Genomic DNA, 12,251 nt, shown 5'->3' with positions numbered 1-12,251 from the left:
TTCCTGCATCCATCCATCCTACCTGCTTCAGTCTTCCCAGAGTTGTGTCATGGAGGATCACCTCAGGCCACCAAACCCTCGTGTCCGTTAATAAAGCTGTTTTGCTTCCATGTTGTTCGATTGGGAGATCGTCCGCATGGTTATATCCAGTTTACACTCACACAACATAGAAATAACATAAGGTTTGTCCTAACATGTTACAAGATGATGCCCTCGGCAGATGAACTGCAATCACACCCTGCATGTATGGTTAGTTTTTTTAATTTTTTGGGGGGGTGGGGGGTGGGGGGGGGGGGGTACCACTCCTTGAAATTCTGTCAGACAACTTCCTGTTTGTTTACGACTTGCTCACATGTGAGTGAACAGTGGCAGCAGCCTCCCTTCATGTGTCCAGCCTGGTTGATGTCCAAAGGGAGAGTTAATTGTCCCGCAGGTTTTTTTTGGGGGGGGGGGGGTTTGGAGGGACCTGGACGGTGTATTGAGCCTTTGATCTGACTTGAAAGGAGTTAATTGATCTCTGTGTTGCAGGCCATGTTGGGAGGAGAGGAGAGCGGCGAGAGAGAGAAGAAAGATGCTTGCTGGTCATTTCACAACATGTGCTGAAATATCTGAGAGAGAGAGAGAGAGAGAGGGGAAGGGGGTGAAGAGAGAGATCACCTCACACCCGACTCCATCCCTGCTCAATTATTATAATTTGACTCACATGGGCCGGCCGCCGTGGAAGAGAGAGAGAGAGAGAGAGAGAGAGAGAGAGAGAGAGAGAGAGAGAGAGAGAGAGAGCCACGCTGTGTGGGGGAGGAAAAGGGGATCCCTGCACTGGGCGATCACTCATCGTACCTCTAGCTGAGGTATGGGGAGACAGATTTGATGTGCAGATCCCCTCGGAGTGCAGTCCGGGGGCTTGTTAAGGTGGCAGTGTAGAGAAGACCACACGTCTCACCTCTGCATTTCACTCTCAGAGGGTCTCGGCGCTTCATGACGTCAACGTGGAACAAAGAGGTCAAACCCGCTGGAGGTACGTGGTGGAGTGCAAGATAAATGTTTGGCTGCTGACGAGTTCAGTGTGTGACTTGTTTCTTTGCACTTGCATTTTAGTCGAGCCGCCCCTGGTCACGAGGGCCGAGCCTTTCCCAGCATGCACCGGGCCTCGGGTGAATGTTTCCCATTTGTTCCTGCTATGAAAAATCTGAATGGGGCTTTACATCTCGTGGAAAGTTGATTTGCTGCGTCACCTGGCTGAGCGTCTGTTCAGCGTGGGTCCGGCTCTGGTCCGGACCTGCTCTGACAGGCCTCCTGCCTTCACTCCTTCACCTCAGCCTGTCTCTGGTCAGCCCCGCTCAGGGGGGGTGGGGGTGGGACAGGGGGACGGGGCTGTCAGAGGGAGAGTGGCAGGCTAAGCCCGTCTTAACACAGCACCTCAACCCACCTCATAAATACAGGCTTCCTTTTCCAATTTCCAAGCGGCCTATCTACCTCTGTCTACATGCTTACACACCGCTCCATGTCATGCGCTGGGGTGTGAGTTTAAAAATGACCGTAAGACATCTGGCGGACTCACAGAGGGTGGAGCTTTGATGTGCTGCTCTGGAGTTCACTTCAACTTTCAGCCGCGGCCTGAAGAAGAGCCTGGTAGGTTGGAGATAGGAAGGGGAGTTTAGATGCTTCGGAATCAATCCGCCATATGTGGAAAGCTCAGAGACGGCGGTTGAGTAACTAGGCCTGAGAAAAAAAGAAAATGCTGTTGCTGCATTAACATAAAACCGCGGGCCTCTGAAAATGATCATTATTTTCCATATCATGAAGGAGAGTGAAAGGAAAAGTGAAACCATGTGAGAGCGCTTTTTGATGGGCAGGGTTCACGTGGGAGCAAACGCAGCTTTAGCGCCCATCTGGAGGGTTTGGCTGCACTTCTTCTGCTGCCATGAAGGCAAAACTGGTGATTAGTCTCATCCAAACACCTTCTGACCCACACTGCTGACACCACACCCGGCCTGCCGTCCGTCTCCGACAACGGCAACAGACTGAGAACAACAACAACAACAACTTCTATTTTACACAACTATCCAAAATGTCCAGTGATTATCACATTAAGCCAAAGTGGCGTCATCCTCAGGCCTCCTCTTGTCTCTTTGTGGGACGCCAAGTTTTGAAAATGTCAAATAAACAGGAAATGAGCAGGACTATAATCAGCTAATGGGTAATTGACTGTTGTTTCTTTAAGGAAACGTTAAAGCAGCAGTGGGTAAACAAGACGTGTCCCTAACTTACGTCAATCACTGTGTCCTAACAGAGCGTAAGCAAAGAGACATGAGATAAATCTAGTTTTATGTAAACAAATATGTATATTTTATCATTTGTAAACATAAAGAATAGTTCAATCTTGACCCTGAGTGTGGTGGACACATGTTGTAGTCTACGTTCACTTTAAATGTGTAATAAAAAAAAAAAAAAAAGCCACATTAAATAAAGTAATGACTTAAAAAAAAAAGAAAAAAAAAATGGGAATTGCATTAAAAGTTCTGTATCCGTCCATCAAAAGACTAATAATGTAGTTAGTACGAGTCCAACTTTTCGCCTGCTCCGTCTTGCTGGGAATGTGGATGCATATGGCGCTTGTGCGGTATACATGCGCTCCACGCAGCGGGGAGGAGGGCTGTCGAAGCCTGTCACTGCGCTCTAGGGCATCGCTGACATGAGTGTCACCTTCCTGAAAGCTGTTCCCTCTGCCGAGGATTCCTCAGGCCGTCGCTCTGATTCCAGCAGCAGAACAGAGGAGTTTAACGCAAACACCCGCACCGGGTTGTCATCTGCGCCACGCTTCATTTAACATCAAGAGCCATTATAAATTTTGGTCAGAGGAAGAAAACAAAAACATACCTGCACTGTTAGCGGAATTTATAAGTTCACAAACTTAGCAGGAGGGGAGTCTAATTACCAACGGGGACATTAATCTATTCATGAGTGTCTAATAATAATTGCTCCCGCAAAATGGTTTCTCACAATTTAATTAGTTTGCAAATGACACACGAGCTGTGATAAGATGGTGATGTTTCAGTCATCGAGTGTGAGTTTTGATGCTGGATTTGGCGGCAAAGTGCCAGCGGGGCGTTGTTTACTTTGCTAAAACAAGAGACAAGAGAGAACAGGAAGGATGTTTTCATGGTTTGGGAATTCAGAAAAGTTTGTCAATGTGAGAAAGCCTTCAAGTTGTATTATGAAAACTAAAGACAATTGTTTTTCTACCATTTTCCAAAGCATTATCTTGGAAGAAGAAGATTGAAGAAATATAGCACGCAGCTTAAAACGTATGTTTATTTTCTGTTTCTGAAGCGCTGACTCAGTGGCGGAGTCTCCGGGGGTAGGTGCTCCGGTGTCTCTCGGTGATGTTCAGTCTTGCTGCTCGATGCTCATGATGAACTTTTTGATGGGAAAGTGCCTCCGCCAAAAACCACACAGGGGCCTGTTTGTGTGCGTGTGTGCGTGCGTCCGTGCGTGCGTGTGTGTGTGTGATGAATCTGACTCCCTGCTCCCTAAATGCTCCACACTGACAGCACAGCTTCCTTCTGATGAGCCAAGTTACTGCAAACATATATCTATTAAAAAAATAACCCAGTCTGGAAAATAGTCAAATCATTTATTTCCAGGCAACACTACATTTGTTTCACTTGTTAGCAGACTCACAGACATTTTTATAAAATTCAATATGCACAATTGTACATTATCAACTTATTTAAGTGCTGGATTGAATAAAAACAATCCATGAAGATAAAATACTTTTTCTCTGTCTAAGAATATAGAATAGAAGTAATTCATTTTTCAAGCAACCCTCTATTTGTCCTTCTCTGCTGTTGATGCTGAGAAGTCACTGACCCACGCTCCACTCGGTGCTGAAGTTGTAGTGAAACTGTGAAGAAAAGTCAAAGAAAAGCAGGATTTTGACTTAAAACTGGAACCATTTAAACAATAAATCATATAAATACACACACTCCTGTATTCAGGATAAATGTTGCCATTATAGGCATTGTGATCTGATTTTATGACCTTTATGGGATGTACACAAAAGAGGAGCCAAAAAGGAGAGACAGTCCAAAGAAACACTGCCCTCTTGTGGCGAGGCATGCACATGACCACGCGTTAGAAAATCCCTACATATATTCTTGATCCAAAGAGGGAAAAGGACTGTTTATTCTGTTCATTTATCAATTTAACTATTATTTTCACCTAACTTTATGGCACCCCATTCTTTCTTAATATCTTACAATTCAATACTTTAATTCAATTGTTTCCTGTTATGATGTTATTTTAAATTCAAGATGAAACCATGAAGCATTAAAAATAAAACTTGCTCTCTTTTTGATTTGATAAATATGTTGCACTGTAAACATCATCACGATATTCAGGGTCCCCACAATCATTTATGTGCATCCTGTTTTAAGTGTCACATTAACTCCTAGTTACTGGACAGGAAATTTACCCCAGTAGCCTCTGTAATGAACTACATTAGTGTTCTAAATGCCTTTAATTATTACTCCAAATTGACACTAGACGACAAATACTGTGTCAATGGATCATTTCCTGAATTCATTCACTTATGCAAATCCATTAAACAGGGATTTAAATCATGGAGAATTCATTTGTGGGACGTGTGTCTGCTTCTATTGAGTGTTGATGTTATGAGGCAACAAGCTGCGCTCCCTCCTCCAAGTTTAACTGTTGTATTTCTGCAACACAGCACTAGGTGATGCTGTATGATCACTGAAACAAGTTTCTAGAACGAGCTCCAATGGCCAGAACTGGGTTCCCTCGATCAAAATCACACCTTCCACCATTTTTATCAACTTGAGGAGAAGCTGCAAGTTCCCCCAAAACCTGTCACGTATCACAAGCCTGTTATTTGTGAAAGAATTCAGCCCCCCCACCCCACCCCCCACCACACAAAAATTCTGTCTCAACATCTGGCACAGCAAATAAATATTCCTGTGTGTGTGTGTGTGTGTGTGTGTGTGTGTGTGTGTGTGTGTGTGTGTGTGTGTGTGTGTGTGTGTGTGTGTGTGTGTGTGTGTGTGTGTGTGTGTGTGTGTGTGTGTGTGGATGATGGATGGGGGAATGGGGTGTTATCAGGGAGAGCATGTATCAATGTCTGCCAGTTTTACACACAGGCTGACAGGACAGTGACACACTAGAACATGGGCGGCAGTCACCCAGACGAGCCGAGCTTCATTTCCTGTCCCTGCTCCACTGCCAAAAATATGTGACATGTTGTCTTCATTAATTCCACCTCTATTTGGAGCTCTCCCTCTCACATACCCCTGTACACTACTGTCCTGCCATACGTTTGCGTGGAAACACGCGCACGCACACACACACCCACCCTCCGGGATGCAGATCGACGGAAACACACACCCCCACAACAACACACACAACCACAGACAACTTCCCACAAGCACTAAAAACCAATCATACATAGGTGTTAATGAAAATCTTGTCAACACACACACACACACACACACACACACACACACACACACACACACACACACACACACACACACACACACACACACACACACACACACACACACACACACACACACACACACACACACACACACACACACACACACACACACACACACACACACACACACACACACTCACACACACTCACACGCTTCTCTCCACCCTAGAATACTCCCTCTGAAAATCATTAGCCAGCCGCCAACAACATTTTTCAGCAGAGCAAACTACATAAAGACGTCACTTTAAATCGCTTACTAATTAACACTTAAAAAGACACAAATTAGATATGCGTGGCTAAAAGCAATTATAATATCCGCAAGTTTTGCGAGTCATTTGGGAAATGAAAAGAATGCCTAATTGCTGGAACCAGCATCATCTGAGACATGGCTTAAGTGATGCCTGTTAGGAAATGGTCTTATCTACAACTGTGGCTGTGATTACAACAGTTTTCCTCAATTACATGTGCATATGGAGAATTCCAGAAAGTACATCTCTTTCACCAATCTATATCTTTTTTTTTCTTTTTTTTTTAAATGGGTTTCAAAACGAGGCAATTAGGTGGTGTGTGTGTGTGTGTGTGTGTGTGTGTGTGTGTGTGTGTGTGTGTGTGTGTGTGTGTGTGTGTGTGTGTGTGTGTGTGTGTGTGTGTGTGTGTGTGTAGTTTCAGGAGAGGGGAAGTGTCAAAGTTAAGCGTGGACAGTGACCTCTTCTGGACAACACAAGGAGAAATTGAGTTGGATTAAAAAAAAAAAGGAAAGGAAAAAGAGTTTTTACTCAAATTTAGAGACGCATCTCTTAATGTTTATATATGCTAAAATGAGGAGGTATTTTGGTGATTAAAATAAAATAAAAGGAAAGAAAGAAAGAAAACAAGCTTGTTTTCAGCACGAGAGAATCAGTGGCTGAATTTTCCTCCTTGTTCTGCTGATATCAATGTGGAGAAATAACAAGAGGAGAGAAGTAAAAATAACACAATGGTGAGGGATGTTTCCACTTGGAAACTAATTATCAAGCTAAGCTGTGACTTCATCCTCATCAGCCTGGCCCCACCATTAATCTTGTGCTGTCGTCCACTTCACTAAATCCTGTGTGTTACACTATCTCACATTTACTTCATCAGCTCCAGCGCGGCTGTAATTAATGATTTCTCATGCCCTTCCCTTCTCTTCTCCCGCTCAGCTCGCCATGTGTCCTCCTGCTAATCACACTCTCCGTGAAGAAAGAAAGAAAGGAGGAGGAGGAGGAGGAGTGGAAGGAAGAGAGGAAGAGAGAGGGGGGGAAAACGAGACAAGAACATATAGGATGAGCAGTCAGCTTGTCTCCACCATGGACACACACACACACACACACACACACACCCACACACACACACACACACACACACACACACACACACACACACACACACACACACACACACACACACACACACACACACGTGCCATTAATACCTGCGCTGACAATGAGCTTCATTCAGATGACCATATGACAAGATGGCGACTCCGTGTGATTCGGATAGTATGTGACAGAAGACAGAGGCAGAGTGCAGAACAGACACCCGGTTTGATGAGGGAGTGTTTGCTCTGTAACACATCTCAAACCCAACAGCACCTGTTCTTTTACAGTGGTCTGTCACTTCCTGGCAGTTCTGATACCAAGATACCGTGCTAATGAGAGAGAAGGGGGGTTGTCACTCTCTTTAGAGCACACACACACACACACACACACACACACACACACACACACACACACACACACACACACACACACACACACACACACACACACACACACACACACACACTTGCACAGCGTTGCTTGCGAGGCACACTCGCTGCTATAAGGCTTTCCTGATCTTTTCACACCATCACCATCACCATCATAATCAAAGGCCCAACTTCATCCTAATCATAACCACTTAAAAATAGGTGAAAACACTGTGAGTCAGACTCCACAAGTATAGCGTCTTCTCAGATTTTGGTCCCCACAAAGGGAGTAAAACAGAGGGAGGGCACCCACACATACGTACATAGTGTGTTCCTTACCTTCTTGGGACATAACATTGACTTGCGGTCATTTCTTGTAGACTTTAACCCAAACTACTACTTGCTAAACTAGAACTTAACTTTTTAAACCCAGACTTTAACCCAACTGAATACCATAATATGATCTTAACATATTCTAATCTAAAATAATAGTGGTGATTCTCCTTGTGAGGACATGGGTACAACAAAAGAACACACGGTGTATTCCATATCTTTCCTGGACATTGCTTTGACTTGACTCGCTCTAACTTTTACTCTGACCTTAATCTAACTAGATACTATTATCATGGGACATTGCATTGACTTCCTTTTATTTTCTGTAGAGTCAGCTGTTGCCCCGACCTTATCCCGGCACAAATCCTCAGCCAAAATGTAAAAAAATGCTCTCACCTAAAACGAGCGGTGCTCTTCCATATGGGCACATGTGATTTGGACAATGAGAGTAAAACATAGGTGCTCAAACGTTTTTTTCACCGAGGAAGATATACAAAGGGACAGGCCACTCACTAAATGAGGAACGTCTCAATTTGTTGCTACCATATTAGAGCTAACTTTATGATTCAAATGTAGATGGAAAAAAATGCTTGATAATTGTCAGAGGACAAAAGGACTTGGCATTAATTGCTTATAGACAATCGGTCATATTTGATAACACAGCATTTCTTTTTGTTATGTGAAAGAAACACATGTCCAATGTATTTACTGAGTCATAATCAGGCTCCTTTGTTGCAAATCCAGTGAGAAATCTGTTGCATTATTTTCAGCTATAAATGATGAAGTTTGACACTTTTGAACAGATTCCTAAATATATGAATGGCAAATAAAAGTGTTGATTAAAGTCTCAAAAGGAAAAAAACAAAACAAAACAACTAAAACTGAGATTGAGTAGTATTTCATTGATTTCTTCATAAAATTAATCCCAACTACTGTTGGTAATCTAGAATCTTTACCCTGAACTAAAGCTCAACAAGTACAACTAACCCTACATGTCCTCATGCTCACCTGAAATAATGTTTCTCCTTATGAGGATATCACACACACACACACACACACACACACACACACACACACACACACACACACACACACACACACACACACACACACACACACACACACACACACACACACACACACACACACACACACACACTCCCTTTTTCCTCCTGCTCTAACAAACACATGATTTCAGAAGCAGGAGCCGCGTGCAGATGCTTTTCTTCCTTCCTGCGAATGCCTGTAGGCTACAGTGTTTCATCAGAAATGGAGAGCGCTTCTTAGCACGCCACATGATCTTTTAACTTTTACACTATGAAGACATTGCAAACTTAAAGAAAAAAAGAAAGAAAAAAAAGGAAAAAGAGTTAAACATGCAGAGTCTGACCAGAGCGGCTCCTTCAGATGTACAATACTGCGCGAGATTCTAGATTGAGCTGTTTGAGAGAAGAATTGGGGAATAAAAGTCAAGTGTTTTGGAACAGGAGACGGAGCTTTTAAGAGAGAATGGCTGCCTAGCTTGGCCATGCTTTTATTCAATTGGGGCTTAGTGGAGCCAAGAGGGCCTCGCTGTCTCAGACACTTAATTACAACCCCAAGACCGTTTGCTTTGCATTCTGGGCCAGCGGCGTCAGCGGCAGCCGAGCGTTGCAGCCTCTACTCACTTCCTCCTCGATCTCTGCCAGGGATTTGATCGTAATGCCCATTAAATTGACTCGCTGCATCTGAAATCAAAAGCAGAAAAAGGAGGGGGGTGGGTGTAGAAGAAGAAGAAGAAGACGACGAAGAGGAAGAAAAAAAAAAAAAACCACACACACACACACAAGAAACATGGCGGTTAGGCTCATGGGTAAGTAAGCATGCTTAAAATCTTTAATCCTCTCCCTCTCTGTGTCAATACAAGCGGGGCTATAGTGACAACCACCGCCAGCCAGCCAAATGGACTGCATTGAGCCAGCTCTGCCTGACTGCACGCATTCATCACTCAGTCTGGACGAAAGGAAAAGACAGAGGAGGAAAGGAGAGCGGGGGAAAAAGTTAAAGTTAAGAAGGAAGAAAAAAAAGGGAAAGTGAGGAAGTAAAGTTGAGAAGAAAAGGAAGGAGGTGTTCACCCGAGAGTAGGTTGTAGTGGGACTCTCATTCCAGTCATGGCACAAAAAAAAGAAACTAGTTTTGCACTTTGTCACAATAGATCTTTTTTTTACCTCTTTGGGTTTTTCATGGAATCTCTCAGAGATCACAAAGGGCACATCATCCAAAGCTGCAAGAAAGACAGGAAAAAGAATTAAAAAAACAAAGTTTATACACAAATATCCTACTCCCTGTTCTTGATCTTGAGTATCTCCACAAGTCTAAATGTGGGATTATAAAACAGCAAAGCTATCAACACCCCGACACCTCCCCTCCTTGCGTCTACGGAGAGAAGATGAAAGGCTGTTTTATTCTCTGCTGTATTGGAGCACCTCCACTCTCTCCACCAACCCGGCCCTTTTCCCAGCCCTCCTCCAGTTTAATTACTCTTGATTATTCCCGATTCCGTCTTGTCTGGGAGATGTTCACCTCTGAAACAAAGACACACTCACACTAGGCACAGAAAAGCGGAAAGAAGAGAGACAAAACATTCACCAGATATCAAATTTGCATGAAAATACGCCACACTGTTCAGCCGGCAAAAAGTGGATTGAAATGAGGACTTGCCAAGAGCGTGGTGGTATAATTAGCATTTGACCAAACAAACGAGCTTCAACAGAGCTATAATTAAGCAGGCCTGTAATTAAGTGTATGCCCTTTATCATAATGATCGTGGTTAAAATGGTGTGATGGCTGCCAGTTGATTATTAATGGTGTAACCCCGTCCTGCATGCATCCTGCACTGGAATCAAGGTGTCACGACTGTCAGGCTAGAGAGCAGCCCTTTGTTTATAAAATACATTAGGGCCCAAATTAACACGGGGTGACAAGAGACACAAAGCCTCGCGTTTCCAGACTGAAGGGAAAACTGCAGCTGCTCGGCTTCATTATAAAACTCCCAAATCTTGAGGCACACAACTTGCTGCAGTTTGGCGCTCGACTGGGAGAGACGACTATCAAGAGGCCAAACTTCCAGCTGGAGCTCTTTTACCCACAGTGCACCGGGCCGCTGGCACAGGAAAAGGAACTCATAAATGTAAAGTTGTTGGTGAGTCATCGTTTTTGGAGCCGACACTCCTCTTGGCCTTTCCTGTTCGCAGCAATATTTTGAAGGTACGATGTTCTGAAATATCCCTCCCTCTGACACGTATGTGACTTGCTTTCCTCTCTCGGTTATTGCACAGATCCACGGTTTGGCATTTTCCACTCAAGTGTAGTACAATGTGATCTTTGTAATCAAAGTATGACCCTCACCCTCCTAACCACAGGAAAACTAATTCACTTTCCTGGCTTCTAGTCATCTCCCACAGTAAAACCACAGCAGTGAGACTCTATTACCATTGTCGCTGCACTGTAAAGGTTGCACTTTACACTGTGCCACTTTCATTTTGAGTTATGGTGACAATTGGTTAATTTTCATCCATTTATTCATCTTCTGCCCTGCTTTGTTTCAACCCAGGGTCTCAAAGGGCAAGAACCAATCCCTGTGTGAAGACAGGAAATCAGTCCATCACAGGTCAAACATGGTGGGACCTGCACACCCCCCCACACCCCCAAAAAAATGCATATGTTAGTTATTCATGGGTTCTATGGATTTCTTGCACAATTTAAAAAAAGTGCATCAAAGTTGAACTGATAAGTTGTTAAATTAAATTAGTACACACCACCAACTGACAGAAATTACAATGCCACAAGCATAGCTGAAGAAGTACAAAGCTAAGTGCCACTTTGCTTTTCATTCATCTGAAGGAGCCACAGCCCCCACCTCGCTGCAGCAGCTTTGAATGCGAAGCTATTTGAAGCGGCACGCAGGAAAGGGCCACTGGGTAGGCATGATGACTTGTTTAAGCTCATAACTACAAGTGAATAAACATGCAGTACCGTGTCGCTGGGAGCACCAACACCAGGCAGAGGTAGGCAAGGAGAATACATTTGAATCAATAGCTAGCAATGGGAAGCAGAGATTGTAGCTGCTGATGGATCTCTGTGGCACGGACAGATAAATGCGCGGTGCTGAAGGCCACAGAGTTTCTTTATTGCTCAAGGATTACATTTAAAACCAGATCTCACTTTGTATTCCCCCACCATCTATACTAGAGGGGCTATCTCACATCGAGACAAATGGAACGGCACAGGAGATGACTTGGTGGGAAGGAATGGATGCTGTACTATTGGAGAAACCTGAAGGAGCAAAGGGCAAAAATAATGTAAATCCAATCTTCTGACCGGGAATCCCACTATGAGGCATGTTGTAGCTGCTCAAATGGTCAGGCTACAGTCCATTAACTCATGAGTGTATTGCTGTGTGGGGAATTGGGTAGTTATTTGGCATTTGGAGTGCGAGTGCAGTCAATATGGAAACATCTGGCAGGAATTTTGGTACAGTGGCTATGATGATGATGGCGATGATGATGATGATAATGGTTATGATGATGACGACGGTGTGCACAGAGGTGGCGTTAAGTAAGGAGGACCCTGTGGCTTGAGTGATTGTAGTGTAAAGAACGAAGTCAGCACAGGCCCCGTGTGGATCATTGCCTTATTAATGGCTCCGTCAGG

The 12,251-nt window shown here is 44.0% G+C and overlaps 1 protein-coding gene across 4 annotated transcripts in view; it reads right to left on the bottom strand.

Moving 5' to 3' along the window:
- Positions 1 to 3,620: 3,620 nt before the first annotated feature.
- Positions 3,621 to 12,251, bottom strand: part of LOC308111664 (multivesicular body subunit 12B-like) — a 36,222-nt gene continuing 27,591 nt past the window's right edge. For 2 of the 4 annotated variants that reach the window (XM_080466642.1, XM_080466643.1), the window contains 3 exons: positions 9,767 to 9,822; positions 9,227 to 9,286; positions 3,621 to 3,904 (listed from right to left, as the gene is read on the bottom strand). In XM_080466642.1, coding sequence (XP_080322768.1) covers positions 3,863 to 3,904; positions 9,227 to 9,286; positions 9,767 to 9,822 — 158 coding nt within the window. In that variant the 3' untranslated portion in view covers positions 3,621 to 3,862. The remainder of the gene's footprint in view (positions 3,905 to 9,226; positions 9,287 to 9,766; positions 9,823 to 12,251) is intronic. The other 2 variants (XM_080466644.1, XM_080466645.1) reach the window with 1 other exon arrangement.

The sequence above is a fragment of the Lipophrys pholis genome, assembly GCF_963383615.2.
Source record: "Lipophrys pholis genome assembly, chromosome: 7".
Taxonomy (NCBI): Eukaryota; Metazoa; Chordata; class Actinopteri; order Blenniiformes; family Blenniidae; genus Lipophrys; species Lipophrys pholis.
This window is presented reverse-complemented; position numbering and strand designations above follow the sequence as displayed.